Here is a 14,516-nt window from a genome sequence, read left to right as displayed (position 1 = left end):
CAAATTTTAAAATTTCAACCTTGACCGCAAACAATAGTAGTTAATTTTGGTTGGCTAAATTTTGCAATTAATATTGTGCGTGAAGTTGTAGGTTAAGTCCATATTCTCTATTTTGACAATTCTTAGTATATATACTTTTCAAATCTTAAATTTCTAATCTCGACACAAATTATAGCTATGATTTTATTAACTAATTTTTTAGTAATATTTGAAAATGAAAAATTGATGTAGTATTATAAATGTGTTGATATGTTAGTAGCATAAGATTTTTTGGAAGCAATAGAATTTAATAAATTTAACAGGATTGAAATTTTGAATTTTGAAAAATACAAGGATGAAAAAAATCAAATTAAAGTATAGGGATTAAATCAATAATATACACGTAATACAGAGTCTAATAGCAAAATTTAACCTTTTAATTTTCCTGTTGGTTTTCCTTTTAAATAGTTCAAGCCATTAGGATTTGTCGCTTTTAAATGGAAGAGCAAACCAACAAGAAGGTGTTTGGGTCCCACAGACCGGTATAAATGCATCAGCACCGTCAACTTATGGCCCTAGTAGTCGTTAGGAATTTAGCTTCCAATATTATCCTTTAAGGTCGATTTATACATTTTTTTTAACTTGATTGGTTATTTTCCGTAAATATTTATTAATATTAATAAAAGGGTAAACTTCTAAAATAGTCACTTTTATTTGTCTCAGGTTACATTTTAGTCACTTATGTTTGAAATGTTACGTTTTAGTAACTTACGTTATCGTGTTGTAACATTTTAGTCACTAAGTCGTTAATGGCCATTAACAATGTAATGGTAAGCTGATGTGGCATGTTAACTCATCATTTCAAATGATAATTTTAGATTAAATTCTATAATTGGTCCCTATATTTTTTCATTTTGAGTAATTTAACTTTTTCTTTTATGTTCATTTAACTTTCATTTTTTTCCATTCTCTTATGTTTCTTCTCTGTTTTTCTCCGTTCTTCATTTCTTTTAACGTAGTTTTTCTATGTTATTCATTTGTTAAAACTAGTCCACAAGTTCACCACACTCAAAAAAATTAAATTGTTCAAAAAATAAAAGTATAGGGACTAGTTTTAACAAATGGAAAACATAGAAAAACTACGTTAAGAGAAATAAAAAATGGAGGAAAACAGAAGGAGAAACAAAAGAGAATGGAAAATAAAGAAAAAAATAAAGTTAAAAAAACATAAAAGAAAAAAAACTAAATTGCTCAAAACAAACAAATATGGGGACCAATTGTTTAAATTAACCTAAAATTTTCGTTTAAAATGATGATTTAACGTGTCACGTCAGCTTACCGTTATACCGTTAACGACAATTAATGGCTTAGTAACTAAAATGATACAACGCGATAATATAAGTGACTAAAACATAACATTTCAAATATAAGTGACTAAAATGTAACCTAAGGTAAACAAAAGTAACTATTTTAACAGTTTAACCTAAATAAAATTTGCTACATTACTTATTGGTTTTCTAAAGTATTAAGTACAGAAATCTGAAAAAGATTTACATATTGTGGATTAAATTAAAATAAATATAAAAGTCACACGTAATTTATATGAAATGAAACTTCATCTTGAAACATCAAAATCCCAAAACCTCGAATTTGTTATCATTAGTTAAAATTAATGTTAAAAACTTTTGTTTTATTTCATACTTAAAAAGAAGGGTAAATTATACAAATGGTCACGCAACTAGATTCGCGTTTTTGTTTTGGTCGCCCAACTTTAAAAATTTTTAATTTAAGCACTAACGTTTATCAATACTTACTTATTCTATCAATTTAATCCCAATTTTAAATAATTTAATAAATTTAACCCTTCATATTTACAAATTCTATCAAATTGACTCTCAAACTTTTTAAACAAAACTTCCAGCTTTTAAAATAGATGCATTCCACATCTATTAATTGATTTATTTATGGTTGAAAGTATCAAAATCGGTGCATAACTCTTTTTGTTTATATTTTTAAGAGGATAGTAGTAGAAATTAACTAAACATCATTAAAAACAATAGAAAATATAAATTTTAAAAATATAATATAAAATAAAATTATATAAATAATTTAATATTTCTAAAAAATAAATTTCACTTTGTCTAGCATAATTTGAGTTTTAATTAATTTGATAAATGATTTGACACTAAATCAAGTTATTAGTGATACATATTACTTATTGTAAATTTAAAAATAAAAACGAATAATTAAAATTAAATAAAACACATAATCGTCTCTTAATCAGGTTTATAAAATTAAAAATTAATTATTAATGTAAATAAGAGGAAATTCAATTAATTCTTTCGCATTTTTCTTATGAAAAATTAAATGTTTTCTTATATGATTATTTGTCGAACAATTGGATTTTTAAAGATATTTTTAACTCTTGATTTAATTTCAAATATCAATGTCCAATTTCGAGGGCTATTTTTATGTACCTTGTAGGAAATATCATATTATTTATAACAAAAGTAAATCTAAAGTATTTTTGTTAAGGTTTTTCTATTTCCTTTAATCAAAATTTATCAATCAAACTCAAAAGGTTATAAAGCATTATATTTAGAAGAAAACAAATAATAAAAAAAGGAAAAGGAAATAAAGTTCCAATATAAACTTATTATACCAGTTAGAAAAAGACTTCCGTTATCAATTTAATGACAAGTGACTAAAATAGGAATAAATTCAAACATTAGTACCTAAATTAAAATTTTTAAAAGTTAAATCACATGCATAATTTAAAACCATTTATATAATTTACCCTTTTAAAAGTATAAGCATTGCATGTTACCTTAAGTTTTAAATTTAACATTTAAATTATATAATCAATATAATAATTTAATTTATACAACAACAACACAATATAAGAAAAATAAATAAAATATTATACAAAATAATATAAACACGATATAAATATAAGAATATATTAAAAAATTTTATATCACTTTCGCAAATCCCTTACACGTTTCCTTAACAGATGAGCCTCATACCATACATGAGTCATTATTAGACAAACCTCACATTAGGCGTAACATAGGCATTAGACAATATCATGACAAGCTCTATCTAAGCTATCTCCACTAGGAGTGCATAGAACTTTAAATCCATTAATTACTTGGCCATTCTAAAATGACTTATCTCCAAAAAGGTTATATCATCGCGATTGCAAAAAGACAGAGTGTGACTCTAACCATTAATAAACTCAAAGACGCATGACATCCCATGTCTCCTTTATATGAGCCCACCTACAGCACTCAAGGGACCATAGAGCACTTAACTCCTTCCTAAACACACTCATCCTCTCAATTCCTCTTACCATCATCAAATTCAGTGACTCTCTACCTCGAATTAAAGTGAATTGATATCATTATCACTATCTATTTCTTATTGATTTCACTTGTCAACAAAAATCTATCTAAAATAAATTTTTCATATGTAAAATTCAACATTAAATATAGTTATGAAAATATAAAAGCAGCGTAAATTTCATTTATTTTTCTTATAATTTTTTTATTTGCAAGCTTTATATATTAGTTACAAATTGTTATGCTTTTTATAACCTAATAATTCTACTTGACAAGCTAAAGGAAAAGCAATCCCTCAATGTGACAAAGTGCTTTAAATTAGTGCGGTAGTCAGTAGATACACTTTAAAGCTTTATTTAGATTTCTGAGGTGGGTAAAGAAGTCCACGTGCGTATCCTTCCAGAAGGTAAAGTGGGTCCATCATCCTTTCTTTTTAATTTTCTTATACGCTTTTTGAGATTACCTTTATTTTTAGGGGGACACTATATATTAAGGTAAAAGAATAGGGGTCCCTATGGAAATAAATTTGATTAAAGTGAAAGTAAAATTAGTGAGATTTTCCATGGGAACCCAAATTGCCAAGTTGCCATGTTGAAGTTGAGGTTCTATTTTTTTAAAAGAAAAATAAATATTTTCATTAACCAAATGCGTCAAGCTCTGGTTTCAGATTCCACAACATTGACAGGGAATTTGCTCAGTATGACTACAGTCCCAAATATTAATCATGATCTTAAGCAAGAAAGCAACAAAAATTAAGCATAGGCACTAAACATGAAAAAAGTACATAAGAATGGCTGAAATCAGCATATCAGATTTATTGACTTAAACCATAACGTCTGTAAACCATAACGTTAATTCCCATGCTGCTTGATAGAGATGCGGCCGTTCCCGATCCTTGTTCAAGGTTTTATGTTGCCATTGCTGAAGCTGATATTGTAGTCGACGCTGATGGGGGTGTGTTATTTTATTTTATTTTTGTGTGTGTACGATTGCAGATATTCTTCTATTACTATAAGTAGAGATAATGTGGCAGAGGATAACTTCTAACCTTTTTGCTGATTTCATTGAATTACTGTCTTAACCAAATTTGATAATCCGCTCCTTTATCAATGAACTTTTGCCATCTCCCATCCAACTGATTTTCCTTTGAAGGATTCCAATCGAAATGCCCTAGTTTGATCACTAGCATATTGCCGACCTGAGCAACATAACCTTCGGTATTGGCGTGGTATATCTTGACAGAACTTCGGCAGTGGATCCCAGCCCGTCTTCGAGCTTCTATTAATTCCGTCAAGACATCACGGATGCCAAATTCATAAAAGTGGTCATAAAATATCACAGGCTGCAATATTAAGAGTGGAAAATGTCACAAGAGTGCATTATAAAAGTATGAAATCTAGACCATGTCCATCCTTTGATGCTCCGTTATTAGACATTTGAAGAAATAGGGAAAAAAACACACTGTACAAGAACATATATTTCTCAGAGTTCTGGTTGTGCCCATGTGTAGAATCATATAGAGATTTTGATGACAACTTACAGTTCCCGGATGCGTCAAGATGTAAGCATATCCTTGTGTAAGCTTATCACGGGGAAAAGGCCAGTGACCCTAAAATAAAACTCAAAAGTTAGAAACTGTAGATTGATGCAGACATTATTTACGGAAGAGGTGTCAGAGATCACAAGTTCACGAGACACTTTATAGCCATCTACAGGTACTTGGGTTGATGAAGAGGTGTCAGAGATCACAAGTTCATGAACTGAAATGACTGTAAGATGTGTAACCTATTCTGAAATTGGCTATGCTCTAAACTGGACTAAAAAGGAGAAAAGATAGTACTTTAACCCTCAAAGTGAGACATGAAACCATAGAATCTTAAAAGTTCCTTTTAGCTTTAGGATTAAGGTGTTAACAAAAGTACACCTATGCGATTCTCAGAAAAATGGTACTGCTCCGAGTTTGTGTACTGCATATGCAATGTATATATGCACTTCCGTTAGAGATATAGGGAGCACCTGGGTAGATCCCGTATCATGGTTCTCTAAAAACGTACATGCGCGTGAAGGCCACCATCCCATTACTCCTGTTGGTTTTCCTTGAGGATCTATCAGTCTCCAGTATTGATCATGTAAAGCAGAGTGGAGTATCCCCTGCAATGGCAAATTATTTCTTCATTTGGAGGAAGCAGCAGCTATCTTGACAACAAATTTTCTATAATGCTTATAATGGAAATTATATGGTCATCCGAAACACGAGTTTAGCCTATATTTCAGATAAATGATACACAACAATTTCCTGGTAGGAATTATAATGATAATGAGACGTTAATTTATTTAACATGCACAAAGTATAAATAGACAAAGCAAAAGGGGAGCAGGCAGGCAGGGCCCCCTTTGGCTTGTCCAAACACTAGACTTTTTGGTAATTTCTTTCTCAAAATGGGGTAAAAATCTATCAAGGAATACCTTTGTCGTGACATCAAAAGCTGAGGAAGTACCACCAGTGGCATTGATCCAGTTTACTATCCGTTGCCGGTGAGCATCTAGACATGTAAACAATGTCCCAAATATCATTGTAGGGACTAGGGTAACTCTAAGAATATATATATTAAGGGACAAAGAAACACATGGTACTTTCATCTAGTGACCAGAAAGACCTAGAGGCACAAAACATGAGTAAGAGAGGCTTCCTGATTTAAAATGGGGATCATGTTGCACATTGCACAAAGTTGACTAAACAAGCAAAAATATGAATATGATACTATTGACACAAATTAGAGGGAAAAAACTTCATATATCATAACTTTGACTATTGACAAGAACTTTTGAAAGGCCCCCATATAAGATCTACTTCAATAAAATGCCTGGCAAAGAAGTTGTAATTTTGAAAATGGTAACAAAAGATTATACAAGCTTAAGGAAATTGGAGTTTGCTATTGTCCAAAATCTCAAACAAAATCAGACAAAATTTTCATATTTCATAGGTAATACTAAATGATTACCTTGATTGTAACATAAGTTACCATGTTCATAAGCCATACTGTCCCAATATTCTCCTATAGCAAATGCAGGATTTGAAGCTTCTATATATTCTTTCACAAATGTTCCAGAGAAGCCTCTGCAAACAAGGCATTAGTGCTGTTAACAACGGCATCATCCATGTTATGCTTCAAATGCTTTTGCCTTCTATTTCCACCTTCTTGGAGTCCAGTAATTAAGGTAGTTCTCATCAAAAACTCAAACTAATCTTTGAACTTTGTAATGCATTGTAAGTATCAACAATTTCTCTTTCTGGAATATATAAATAATACATATATGTATACTAAGCTTGTATGGATGAAGTATTGCAACTCTATGCAATATCAGGCTATTAAAATTCTTAGATAATTGAGGTTGAATACATGATATTAGAAATATTGCAAGAACTTGGCTTACTACCAAAAAAGAAAAAGAAGTATTGCATGAAATGATGCATTATAATTTCTACGTTATAAAATACTAACTTAATTCAAACATGTAGAATTACAAGGTTGGTTTTAAATGCTTACATGTTTCCCCCTGCCAGTGGTTTACCACTACAAAATTTTTACATTAATTATATAGTTTTTAATATTTCACTGTTACATTAATTATTATTTTTATTAACGTACATATTGTTCACATGCAACACACACGATAAATAAAAGGATGGCATGTAAGTGTAGAAGGACAACAGAAACACCTTCACCTCACAAAGTCAAGCCGCCACCCATCATAACCAATATCATTACGGAGCCAGTATAACCATTCCTTTACATCTTTTCGCACAAAGTGCTGCGAATGATCAATATTTGGTGCCGCATGGAAGATATCACCTAAAAGTAACACTCATCAGTTAAATTTATAGGAAGTCATATTTTTTTATGAACTCAATAATTGGAAATATCATTCCATCTGGTTCGATCAATACCAATTTCTAATGTAGTTAGTCAGAACTTTGTCAAAATGTCAAAATGTCATTGCTCTAGTTCACATATTTTAGATCAGTTTCTAGTAGCCACTGGACTTTGATTAAATGAATAGGGATGGAAAAAAGCCCCTGACCAGCTAGGTTCTGCCAATCCCTCACACTATAGGGGTACGGCTTAAAAAAGATCAGGTTTTGGGGCGGGGTGGGACAATTTGGTCATTCAAATTTTCGGGGTCAAGTCGGGGCAGGTAAAATTTACCCGTCCCAATATCTTTACTAGAATGCTACTCTTTTAATTTTATATCTTTTATATTTTTGAATTTTCTATGAATTTATAACATTTTAATTTTATAAAAAAATATAATTTAGATTACAATTTCTTAATTTTACAATATTTTACATAATATATTTAGTTTACTTTTATCATATAGAAGATTATGTAAAATTTTGAGATGGATTGAGGTGGGATCCGCAAAATCATTCCAGGATTGAAGTCACAAGCTAAAGTATTGAATAAAGTTGGGGCAGGTGGTTTGAGTATATATAAGTAAAAATCAGGTTGGGGTCGGGGCAGGCAATAAACTATCTCTTCCAGCTGCTATATCTATAAATGAACGACTAGTATAATTTGATATGGTAAAACTCAATCCACCTCTGAGTGTCTTTTTTTATTATTTACATTTTCTTTTACCAGGAAAATGTTGAAACCTATTTAAAGGTTTTGATTTGATTAAGAAACATAACTGTTTAAAACCTTTGCAAATTGCTAGAGCCTAGTTCCACATAAAACATAACAAACATAGCCTTAAATTTGACAATCTGTTATGCGCCTTAGCGTAAGATCTAGTCACAGGTCTAGACGAGAAAGTATCCTTACTTCGACCTATGGTTACTCAAAGGCAGATTAGTCTTTGACTGAACCCCCTTCCCAAACTAACGTTTGTGATAAAAAATAAAACCCCCCTTTTATTTCATATTGGCAGCCTTTTTATAGGCTGTTAATTACAAAGGAAAATCCTAATCTAATTCCTAATTTAAAGTCTTAATAGAATTCCTAATTTAGAGTTTATAAGGAAATAAAAAACCTAGTAAAACTAAAACTCCCAAAGAAATTAAATAAATGTAGAATTCTAATTCCTATTCCTCCGTTGATATTGTTTTCCAATGAAAACATCTATATCACAATCATGATCCAGGTTGCTACTCAATTCAGCACTTCTAAAACAAACTAATATCATATACATACCACTTGAAGGATTCCCACGGCCCTGGAAATTTGGATCATCACAAACAATAGCTTCAGGCCCCCATGCAAGTTTGCCGCCAAAAATATTCCAGACGCCATTTGGACTCTGAAATGAGCAAAAATTATTTAAACAATAGAATTGTTAAGTTATTGTCATGCTTTCAGCCATGCCATTAAAAGATCAGTAATGCCATAGTTAGAAGTTTATACTTCTGTATTTATGTCATTTGACTTCACAAAGGAAGGTTAGCAGCAAATTTTTTTTCTCAGTTTTTGTAGTTAAGATTGTATACAATGGATTATTAACAACCACAAAATAAATTGGTTTTCCAGTATTGAACTTAAAATAAGCAAATAAGCAAAAGGACACGTACAGCAATAAATAACCAAACTCTTGAAAATTAGAAAACAAATAAAGAATCCAAAACCACTCACTTTATTCTTACATAGTTTGAAATCAAAGGGACATTTAGTTATAGATAAAATATACATATTTGAGATTACTGATCATAGTTTGGAGAACATGAAGAATACCTCTTTGTCAGAGTGAATTTTACCAAGTCTTTCAGATATCGAAATACAGTCACAAAAAAAGTAAATTTGGGACTTTAGAAAAAGCAATTATCAAGGTAAAAAGACAAGCACGGGCTACCTGTTTATGCGCGCATCTATGGTTAAGCACAATATCTCCCAATGCCTGCATACAGAGGCAACAAAATATAAGGTTCAGTTCACCATAAAAGTATCATGTTTGCAGCTTCCAAGAGGAAAGATCAGGTTTCATGATAATGTACCCTTAAATAGCTTTTAAAGAATATAAGATTAGTTCAAAAGTCAAAATAACAGTTGTATCTGTTCCGAACACTTTGTTATTACTCCAATGATTTTCTGAATAATGCCCATAAATATAAAGAGAAATTCCACTTTGAACCAAAAATAAGAAAAGGTCAGAAGCAAGAAGAAAGGAAACCCAAAAATTAAGCACTAAAGCTACTATTTATAAAAATTGGTCCACATACCAGAAGTTCCTGAGAATGCATTTCCTCTATACAAGATTTCAGGTCTTCGACAGATCCATATGAGGAGTTCAAGTTGTAAAGATCAGAAGGCATATAACCTGCATGTTATTCCATAAAACTTATAACAGTGTGTGAAACACAAAAATGAACCTCCACAATGTTTAACAACTGCAAATATATTAATTGATATGATATTCTTACTACTGAACACATAAAGTCAGAAGAAAAACTAGCAGCTCATTAAGTTAATTTCTTAGGATTGCAAGTTTGCAACATTATCATAACATGAGCATGACATTGTTCTCCGGTCCAGAATAACCACATGCATACAGTGTATGTCATCCATAATGACAATTTATTTTATAAAAGGTGATAGAATAGCTTAAATTTCAGATGAACAAGAATTCTGATGACAAACAAGATAATAATAGATGAAACAATTGAAACTATTGGAGATTTACCTTGGGGTGCAACAGATTGTGTTGGTGGTGGGAGCCATACTGCTGTTATCCCAGAATGAGATAAATCAGCTGCCTTGAAAGCTAGCTCCTGGTACCATTGCCTTCTCCAACTTTCCCAATTGAAACCTTGGAACTTGAAGACCAAGAAATTAAGAATTATGAGTGATAGAAGTTTGAACAATAGATTGATATCTGCTTTAATGAAGAATACTTTTATCTGTTTCTTAGTTAGACATCAATAACCTCACACGAGCCTCAATCAAATAAGCTTAAGTTCCTTTGGTAGGAAAAAAAAAAAGTTATCTCTAGTCCTACCTAGTTTACCATAAAAATGAGACAAGATGGACAAAGAATGAAGTTATAGGCAAGAAGATGTTCCTGATGGAATCAGAGAATTCTCTAGGTGCCTTGAAAGATTTTGAAAATACATCATAGACAGCACCACCATATGACCAAAACAGAAAAAGAAAACCTTTACCCACCATGTAAGGTTTAAGGAATGAAAGCAATAAGGTATCATGTGGTCTGAGTCTGATTGATCAGCCATGGATTTAGATTCATATATTTTAATCATATGCATACCTAAGATCATAAATCAGTCATTCCAACTACTCCAAGGAATGAATTACATAGCATGGATCCATGCTACCATAAGTTAGTATTAGAAAAGGTGTAATGCTCCCTTAAATAAACAAATACAAAACCTAAAAGTAAATATGTAAACTAGATGTAAGTCCTATGATTAGCCAAATAAAATCATTTCGTTTTCCAAACATAATAGATATTTGACCAGGATGATATATTTAATAGATATCTCAGCTTTAAGTTAAAATCATGAAGCCTCTGTTAGCGTCATAAGGTATGAATCAAGAGTGAGTAAATCCAACCATCAACTCACCACAATTTCTCGTCCTGTTCCAGTTCCTGGCTCTGCATTGAGTTTCAAATTCTAATAAAAATTAGATATGATCCTTCTACAAAGTTGTTTAGATAACGATAAAAAGTACATTTAAGAAAAAAAAGAAAGAAGGAAAACTAACCTATTTTTGTTTCTTCTGGAATCCTCTTCCATTTAACTGTCTTTCGCTGGAGTGCTCGTTCCAAAGCTTTCCGTTTCTTCTCTATTACTTCTTTTTCGATAACATGTTCAGTAAGCATATCACCTTCTCTTAGCTTTTCTTGAGCAATAGACCAAACCTCATCAAGTTTGGGCAATTCCAACGATTTAAAACTGGAATTTAAGGCTTTAGATATGTCTGTCTTTCTAGGAGGAAACTTTGGACGGATGCTCCTAATCCTTCTTGCCATCCACTGAGGTATCTCTTTACGTGGACCATAACTCAGAAGTTTCCATTTCTGTGAATCATCATCAGTCAAAAGGTCTATCCTCCCACCATTAGCTATATAGATGACGTCTTCATCATCTTCCTTTTCTGATCTTTCCTTCAACAACAATGACTGTGCCATCTCTGCTCTCTGTCTCCACATCTTTAAAGCACTCTCAGATGTCCTCAGTGACCTCTGCAGGGCTTCACATCTTCTCATGTAGGCATTGTCTCTTGAACATGTTATTTCTTTGGAAGCATCAACAGTAGCCTTGATGCTTTCCAACTCAGCCTTAAAAGCCTTGGACAAAGCCTTCTTTCTTTCAACTGCTTCTTTCTTTATTTTCTCCAGTAAAGACCTAATCTCCTCTTCCTGCTCAAGAGCCTTTTTCCTACTCAACTCTTGGAATTCAAGCAATGCCTTCTCAGCATTACTGGATCGGAGTTCAGCTGCATTTGCTTGTACTTGGGCCTGTTGCAACTCCAGTTTCAACCTATCAAGCTCACTCTCTGAAACCAATAGTTGAGCTTCTAAATCACTGACAGCACCTTGTAACTTAATATTCTCAGACTGAGCAGAAGCAATAACATCAATGGGATTTACAGCGTCAGTGAATACTGCTACAGCTTGTGTAGCCTCATCAATGGCATTTTCAGCCACATCAAGGGCCTTATTTATAGCATCTTTAGACTCCTCTATAATTGAGAATATAGTACCTTCGGTTGATTTTCTTATCTGTTCATCAATTTGAAAAGCTGACTCAGCAGCCAAGGTTTCTGCAGCTGAAATCCTCAGCTTGGCATCTTCTAATATGTGAGATGTGGCCTGTCGGAAAGCAACCTCCGCTAACTTTTCAACTTGTACTGCAAGTTCAACAGCATCTTGTCTTGCAAGAACCAACTTAGATTCCAAGGCAAATTTCTCTTTCACTGACTCCTGCAGCTTCTGATGGAACAGAGATTTGGTCGACTCCAGTTCTGAAACAGCCAATTCTTTGTCATGCAAAACGGAAGCCACATATTCCTTCTGTTTAGCCTCAGAACTAGCAAAGTCTTCAAGCAATTGTTCTCTTTCTTTTTCAAGGGCTGCTTGTCTGGCCTTAACCTCAGAAAGAGCCCTTCTCGCCTCCACTAACTCATCTTCTTTCATCTCCAACATTTCATAACTCCCCAACAAAGAACCATCCTCATCATCTGTGACATTGTCTTTGGAATTATCCTGCCACAGAAATTTAAAAAGAAAAAAAATAAGGATCTATTCCCAACTTTTTCGCTCAACACTCGCTTAGCTTTTACATTCATTTATTTTTTAAATAAAGGAAAACTAATGACAAACACTCATGACTCACCCTATTTGAGGCAGCAACTATCCTTGGTCTGCACTGCCAGTTTCCAGTAAGTAAATTCTTCCTGCAAGAACATCATCTTCCATCAACGATTTGATAATAAGTTCGCATTTCCTATAACAGCCATTCATTTCTGAATAAGTATATGTATAAAAGTCAAACCATCATATAAATACCAAAGAAAAAGACAAGAGGCTTTGAGGAAGTTATCCAAAAAAGCATGGAGTTCAAACTTAAATAAAGAACCTTTTCCTGTTAGAAGAGCTTCCCAAGACTAAATGAAACTGCCCACGTGGCGTGCCTAATGAAACAACAGGGAAGTGGGGAAGAAGCACCCCAAAGGCTGAACTTGGTAATACAAAAACACCCATTTTGCTTTCTGTCAAGAGACAATAAGAACTTTAGCAACCTTTTGGACTTTACAAAACCAACTATAATTAATTAGCAAACAAGTTTCTATCATAAAAAGTAAGTCATCTTCTGCGTTATAATTAAAAAAGACGAAGAAGAAGACATTGCCCTGATAATTGCTTCCAGAAAAAAACAAATCAATAAAGATCTCAAGACCAGCATAAACAAATAAAGATCTCTAGAGAAACAAAAAAGTAAAAAAGACAGAGATAAACCTCTTAAAAGTGAACATTGTGATGCATTTTTACACAAAAGTCATTAAATCATGTAAGAGTAAAGAAATTTAAATCAGGAAAAAGTCTGCTCTATAGGAGCAGACAATGCCATTGTCTAGACTATTGCTTCAAAAACAAATAAATAAGAGAGACACGAAACCAACCTAAGAAACTAATCAATTCTAGCAGAAACAAAAGTAAAAAATACAAAACAAATAACCATAATAGAGAACATTTTAATGCATCCTAATAAGCCATTGGATTATGTAAAACAAACGGAAACATGTTTAAAAGATTAAAAAAAAGAAACAATGAAACCTGATATGTATTGAGCTGAAAAGAGTTGTGGGAATTCAGTTCATTGTATAGGTTGAAGGGTCGAGTATTTTATTAGACGAAAGAGAAAATAAAAAGGAGAAATTGGGTTTGGAGATCAGCATTTGCAGAAGAAACAAGAAAAGGGAAGAGAGAGGAAATGGAGGGGGTGAGTCAGGCAGTTTCTATGGTAGAGAAAAGTGGAGTGGCCTTTTTTGATTTGCGTCATGTTACTTAAATTATAATAATAGTAATTATTTATGTCATATTTATGCAGTTTGACTATCAATCTATTGCCCTTAGGTGCACTTGTAGGTTCCAACAAGCTTTGTTTTTCCACTCAAATACAAATACTGATATTGAAGTATTTTTAGTTTTGTATTTTGCCTTTTGAATAAACATATCAAAATATCTATATTATATTAATTATTTAAAATTTTAAATTAATTTTATATTTATGTATATAATTATTTTAAAATATTTTTTCATCATTGATTTTATAAATAATTTACAATAATTATTTTTTATACACCATATTAATTATTTAAAATTCATATTTCATATATTATTATATTAAATTATTTAAATACAATTTAAATTAATTAATTTTTACTTTCTAACATTAAATTTAAAAATACATTTTAACTATGTTAAAAATACATTTTAAGTAATAAAACATTTTTCCAATACTTTCAAAAACTTTTTTTCTAAAAGAATTTCTCAACAACAACAATAATAAAAGCTAAATCTAAATGAATTTTAAAATTATCATTTTATTTAAAAATTATAAGTTGCAACGATTTCAATCTTATAAATGCATTAGATTAAAATTATCCAAGAGTAATATTATGGAATAAATAGTAAAATTGTTCATAAACTATGGTTTAATATGTAATTATATACATGAAT

The 14,516-nt window shown here is 31.6% G+C and overlaps 1 protein-coding gene across 2 annotated transcripts; it reads right to left on the bottom strand.

Annotated features, from left to right (window-relative positions):
- Positions 1 to 3,923: 3,923 nt before the first annotated feature.
- LOC108470669 (uncharacterized) lies at positions 3,924 to 13,844 on the bottom strand. 2 transcript variants are annotated; one of them, XM_017772071.2, is made up of 16 exons: positions 13,611 to 13,844; positions 12,913 to 13,045; positions 12,670 to 12,730; positions 11,036 to 12,539; positions 10,894 to 10,925; positions 9,996 to 10,128; positions 9,535 to 9,632; positions 9,168 to 9,212; positions 8,516 to 8,621; positions 7,048 to 7,174; positions 6,323 to 6,438; positions 5,787 to 5,863; positions 5,337 to 5,471; positions 4,861 to 4,929; positions 4,369 to 4,662; positions 3,924 to 4,265 (listed from the first exon to the last, which is right to left on the bottom strand). In XM_017772071.2, the coding sequence occupies exons 2-15, from the start codon at positions 13,035 to 13,037 to the stop codon at positions 4,390 to 4,392; spliced, it is 2,901 nt and encodes a 966-aa protein (XP_017627560.1). In that variant the 5' UTR covers positions 13,038 to 13,045; positions 13,611 to 13,844; the 3' UTR covers positions 3,924 to 4,265; positions 4,369 to 4,389. The 2 variants fall into 2 exon arrangements, with proteins under 2 accessions (XP_017627560.1, XP_017627559.1); XM_017772070.2 differs by having other exon boundaries at positions 3,924 to 4,662.
- Between the last annotated feature and the right edge of the window lie 672 nt (positions 13,845 to 14,516).

This window comes from Gossypium arboreum, chromosome 11, assembly GCF_025698485.1.
Source record: "Gossypium arboreum isolate Shixiya-1 chromosome 11, ASM2569848v2, whole genome shotgun sequence".
In the NCBI taxonomy this organism is placed as follows: Eukaryota; Viridiplantae; Streptophyta; class Magnoliopsida; order Malvales; family Malvaceae; genus Gossypium; species Gossypium arboreum.
Note: the sequence above shows the minus strand (reverse complement) of the source record. Positions and strands in the feature narration are given on the sequence as shown.

What these genes read in the sequence shown, in the direction of transcription:
- LOC108470669 (XM_017772070.2), bottom strand. Translation starts at nt 13,037, where the DNA reads ATGGGTGTTTTTGTATTACCAAGTTCAGCCTTTGGGGTGCTTCTTCCC. An exon ending in TAGTTGCTGCCTCAAATAGG is followed by an intron (nt 12,540 to 12,669) that starts GTGAGTCATGAG and finishes TTTCTGTGGCAG; the next exon opens with GATAATTCCAAAGACAATGT. An exon ending in ATAGATGCGCGCATAAACAG is followed by an intron (nt 8,622 to 9,167) that starts GTAGCCCGTGCT and finishes TGCTCATTTCAG; the next exon opens with AGTCCAAATGGCGTCTGGAA.